Here is a 5,226-nt window from a genome sequence, read left to right as displayed (position 1 = left end):
GGACTTGAGACAAGTGAATAATGTACTGGAAAGTATGGGTTCTTCACAGCCTGGAATGCCCTCACCAGCAATGATGCCTGAGAAATGGAATAGCTGAATTATTGATTTGAAGGATTGTTTCTTTATCATCCCACTGAATCCTGATGATGCTCCAGAATTTGCCTTCACAGTCCCTGTGACTAATAATAGCTAACCCAGTCAGTGGACTGTGTTGCCTCAAGACATGAAAAACAGCCCCACAATTTGTCAATGGTATGTAGCACAGGCATTATCCCATGTCAGAGCACAATATCACACCATGTAGTGCTACCACTATATGGATGCTGTGCTAATTGCTACACAGACAGAGGACATGCTGAGTGCACTTGTGCCTGATGTGACAGAAGTCTTGAGGAAATATGGGTTAGAAATTGCCCCAGAGAAGGTGCAGCACCAAGCACCTTGGAAATATTTGGGACTAAAAATCTTAGATCAAGCAATTGAGCCACAAATGATACAAGTTCAGCAATCTGTGACCAACCTTAGTGATTTGCAGAAATTACTTGGAGCCATAAACTGGATAAGACCCTTGCTAGGTCTTAGCATGACCCTGATAGCTCCCTTATTTGACTCAGTGAAGGGAGACCCTGATCTTTTGTCTCCTCAATGCTTGACTGCAAAAGCACAACCTGCACTGAAGCAAGGGGAGCTCACCATTGCCATGGGAACAAGCCCATCCCAGTACAAACTGGTTCCCTGTAGGTTTGGAACTGGAGGTTCTGGTGTGTCCCAGCCCCAGGCAGAAAGGCACCACAGGGTCTGCAGGAGTCATTCCAAATACCCTGGGATGCAGCAAACCCTGCACACAGGGAAGAAGGCCAACTGCAGCTGGGTTGCAGCAGGAGGAGTGTGGATGCCCAGACATAGAATTTGTCCTCCCCCAGACGCAGCACTGCTGTGGACACATCTGGATGCTTGGTGTGTGGATGTGGCATTCTCCAGACCAGAAGAGCGTAGGAGGAACTGGGGAGGCTGCAGAGGACATCTTCCAGGATGGGGATTGACATCTCTGTGGAGAGGCTGAGGGACATAGGCTGCTTCAGCCTGCTGAATGGAGGCTCAGGGCACTGCCACAGCAGTGTGCACATGGCTGAAGGGTGGTTTCAGAGAGGATGGAGCTCTTCTGGGGTGTGGGAAGAGACCAAAACCTTCACAAAGTGCATCTTGGAAAGTTCAGAGTGGAGATGAGGCCAAAGAAATGTCCCTCAAAGGGCAGAGCTGCCATGCATGAGGCTATCCAGAGGTGTCAGGAAATGGCAGGGAGATCTGAGACAGCTCAGGGACGGGATGGAAATGGCAGGGGGAGAGCTGGGAGGGGAAGCAAGATTGGTGTCAGCAGACTGAAGGGAAAGAGCTGCAGGCATGGGATGGTGTAGGACAGGCTGCAGCAGGGATGGCCAAGGGCTCTGGCAAGGCTCAGAGGCCCAACAGGACCAAGGTCTTTGTCCCCTTGGCTCTGGCAGTTGCCTCTGCCACCAAGGCCTGTGAGGAGAAACTTGGCTTTGAGGCTTTGAGGTTCTTCTATTCCAAGGGCAGTGGTCAGGGCTTGGCCTTTCTGCTTCCTAGAACAAAGGCAAGTTTTTCTCCCCTGTACTTTGCCTTTGTCTCCCTGTAATCCTGGCTTCTAACAAGCTGCTCTAACGAGTCCCTGGGGAGCCTTTGTCAGTAACAAGCCTCAGTGAGGCCAATCAGTGCTTCAAGGTACTTTGGAGTTTGCTTCTGCCTTGGACTTCTTGAGAGGCTTCTTGGCAGTACCTTGGCAGAGTCTCCTGGCAGTGCCTAAGGATGATGTAATCAGCCCCAAATACTCCATGGGGCTCATTAAATTCTGTTGAACCTCTAATTATTGCCAAGGTTTCTGCAGCTAATTGGAGAGGATTTTATTGCACAAAGCATCTGATAAAAAGTATTTTTAAAGGTACATTTCATTCCTTTTCAGCAGAAGTTGTCTCTTTGGAAGCAAACTACAGCAAAACCTGACAAGGTCCTACCCTGGTCACTGCTCATCCTCACTCCCCACTTCCCCCAGCAGAGCCCTGAGCCACAGGTGAGGGACAGGATGTGCCTTGCCAGGGGCTGGGGGTCAAGGCTTGGCCCTTTGGATCAATGAAACCCCCCCAGGTTCCCTCAGCAGCAGAGGCACCTTGAGTTGCTTGTCCTGACCTGTCAGCACTGCCTCAGTTCGCTGCTCTCACCAGAGTCTGGAGTTGCTTTAGTGCCTCCAGTGATGCTTCCCTTGCATCCACTGTCTCCTGTTCTGACCAGACCCTGGGGACCCTTTCCAAGTATGCTTCACTGGGACCTATTAGCAGTAGAAGAAACTTCAGAGTTTGAATCTGACTTTGACTTCTGCAGAGGTTTCATCAGCTTCTCAGTCTCTGATGTTCATGCACTTGGCACCAAAGCCACCAGAGGGCTCCTTTAAATGCCTTGGGCTGGTCTGGAGCTGCTGAGCTGGGCCAGGCTCCTGGACTGGAGGGAGCTGCTGGCAAGAAGGCAAGCACTTCAGGAGACAGCTCTGGCCAGGAGCAGCTCCTCTGCACAGCACAGCAGGGCTGAGGACACTACCAGAGGATCTCATGGCAATGAAGGCGGCAGAGAGAGAGCTTCGAGGTGGCCAGGACTGAGAGGGTGACTGAGAGCTCACTGGAGAAGTCACTGCACTCTGACACAGTGAGGCTGTGGGTGCAGGGTGGTTCAGGTGCAGTTCTGGGAGGCATCTCCTAAAGCTGGCACAGCCACCGCTGATGCTGACTGTGGGGAGAAGCTGTGGGTGGAAGGAGCCACCCCTGGCAGTGCAGAGCAGGGCAGGGTGGGGCATGGTCCTTCTGCTCTGGAGAGGCTGCTGTGTGAGTCAGGGCTGCTCACAGCTGCCGCTCAGCACCAGGGAACTTCCAAAGGGATGTTTCAAGGACAAGGTCCAAGCAGGGCCTGCTCTAAAGAGAGAAGAGTTCCTGAGTCTGTGTTTGCATTTTCCTATTCTGTGGACAAGGGAAAGTGGGGAGAGAAAGAGAGGTAGCAAAGGACCATTCAAGTTGGAACAAGTCCTTGAAACTGGGGAGGTGTATCTTGGAGTGTTTAGGAGGTCTGCTGGGAGCTTCCTAAAGAGCCTTCAGCCTCTGCCTGTGGACAGCACCAGCAGCACCCTGGCTGCACTCATCAGGATGCCTCCAGCCAGTGCCCTGCAAACAGGCAGGTTTCTGTAGGTGAGTGCAGAGGGGCTGGGATGGGCTCTGTGAGCAGGGCAAATCCATCACCCAGCACACTCCTGCCAGGGTGAGAACCTCCAGGCAGCAGGGATCTGATTAGGGGAGGGAACTGAACCCAGCAATGTTGTGGGAGGGAACATTCAGACATCTCCATCTGGTCCCCTCCAGGCCAGACCCTTCCTCTGAGCACAGCCCTAGGCCTCTTCTTCCCACCCCACCACCGAAAAGCCTCTACCCTCAGGGTCGTGGGCTCCAAGGTGTGAAGCACCTCTTCTGCAGCCAGAGCTCCAGCAGAGGCAGAGCTGCCACAGGAGAGGGAATGCCATTGGGTGTTGCAATGAGCCCTGAGTGTGCTGGTCTGGAAGTGTGGTGCTGAGACCTTGAGAGAGGCTGAGACACTGAGTGGTCTGTGGGGGATCCCTCTGCTCTCAGCAGGGTCTGGTGGCTTTTCAGGGAGTCATGAGAGTGTGATCATCTCCAACTCAGCAAGGCACAAGCCCAGAGAAGTGGGGAAGTAGCAGCAGGGCCAGAGCAGCTCCCCTCACTCTGCTCTGAGCCACAGGCAGCCTCTTGCTTTGCAGGCTTCTGCTCTCTCTGTTCCCCCTGAGGGCAGCAGAAATGCTGTGTGTGAGAACTTGTGACAGCCATGAACACTCTGGGGGTGAGATGTGGGCAGCTGGAGTACAAAAGGCTAAAACATTCAGAAACTGCCTTTTTCTACCCTCTCTCCTTAGCACTGGGAGATGCTGAGAAGCCTTTCTGCTTTGGGACTCTTTCCTCTGGAAGTGGACACCAGAGCTTGCTGCTCCACCATTCCCCTGCTGCAGAGCAGGACTGACTCAGCAGCAGTAAGCAGGAAGAGTCTCTGATCCTCCCTGCATGTTCAGACAGCACAAAAGAGTCCAGCAACAGAGCTGGAGGGAGGTCTCCTCAAAAAGAGAACTTAAGTCTCTGGATCAGGGGCTGAGAAATGGCTTTGGTTGTGCTCCATTGACTTGTGACTGCCTTTGCCTTTTGGATACTGCACTGTGCACAAAGGGCACAAATGGCCAACAGCAGCTCCATCACCCACTTCCTCCTCCTGCCATTCCCAGGCACAAGGCAGCTGCAGCTCCTGCACTTCTGCCTCTTCCTGGCCATCTACCTGGCTGCCCTGCTGGGCAATGGCCTCATCATCACCACCATAGCCTGGGACCACCACCTCCACACCCCCATGTACTTCTTCCTCCTCAACCTCTCCTTCCTTGACCTGGGTACCATTTCCACCACTGTCCCCAAATCCATTGCAAATTCCCTGAGGGACACCAGGGACATCTCCTATGCAGGATGTGCTGTGCAGGTCTTTTTCTTTCTCCTCTTGATTGTAGGTGAATATTTTCTCCTCACCACCATGTCCTACGATCGCTATGTTGCCATCTGCAGACCCCTGCACTATGAGACCCTCCTGGGCAGAAGAGTTTGTGTCCACCTGTCAGCAGCTGCCTGGGCCATGGGATTCCTCACTGCTCTGCTGCACACAGCCAATACATTTTCTCTGCCCCTCTGCCAGGGAAATGCTGTGGATCAGTTCTTCTGTGAAATCCCCCAGATCCTCAAGCTCTCCTGCTCCACATCCTACCTCAGGGAACTTTGGCTTCTTGTGGCCAGTGTCTGTTTATCATCTCTCTGTTTTGTGTTCATTGTGGTGTCCTATGTGCAGATCTTCAGGGCAGTGCTGAGGATCCCCTCTCAGCAGGGACGCCACAAAGCCTTTGCCACCTGCCTCCCTCACCTGGCTGTGGTCTCCCTGTTTATCAGCACTGCCTTCTTTGCCTACCTGAAGCCCTCCTCCATCTCCTCCCCATCCCTGGACCTGGTAGTGTCAGTTCTGTATTCAGTGGTGCCTCCAGCAGTGAACCCTCTCATCTACAGCCTGAGGAACCAGGAGCTCAAGGCTGCTCTGAGCCAACTGATCACTGGATGCTTTCAGAAGCAATAA

The 5,226-nt window shown here is 53.1% G+C and overlaps 1 protein-coding gene across 1 annotated transcript; it reads left to right on the top strand.

Annotated features, from left to right (window-relative positions):
- The first annotated feature begins 4,293 nt into the window (after positions 1 to 4,293).
- On the top strand, positions 4,294 to 5,226 carry LOC137454339 (olfactory receptor 14A16-like). Its single transcript, XM_068164389.1, has one exon. The coding sequence runs from the start codon at positions 4,294 to 4,296 to the stop codon at positions 5,224 to 5,226; it is 933 nt and encodes a 310-aa protein (XP_068020490.1).

The sequence above is a fragment of the Melanerpes formicivorus genome, unplaced genomic scaffold (genome assembly GCF_026170545.1).
Source record: "Melanerpes formicivorus ecotype bairdi unplaced genomic scaffold, bMelFor1.0.p_v2 SCAF_80, whole genome shotgun sequence".
Lineage (NCBI taxonomy): Eukaryota > Metazoa > Chordata > Aves > Piciformes > Picidae > Melanerpes > Melanerpes formicivorus.
The sequence above is the reverse complement of the archived record's forward strand: the minus strand, read 5'-3'. Positions and strand labels throughout refer to the sequence as shown.

Excerpts from the sequence above, each read along its gene's own strand:
- LOC137454339 (XM_068164389.1), top strand. The coding sequence starts at position 4,294 with ATGGCCAACAGCAGCTCCATCACCCACTTCCTCCTCCTGCCATTCCCA.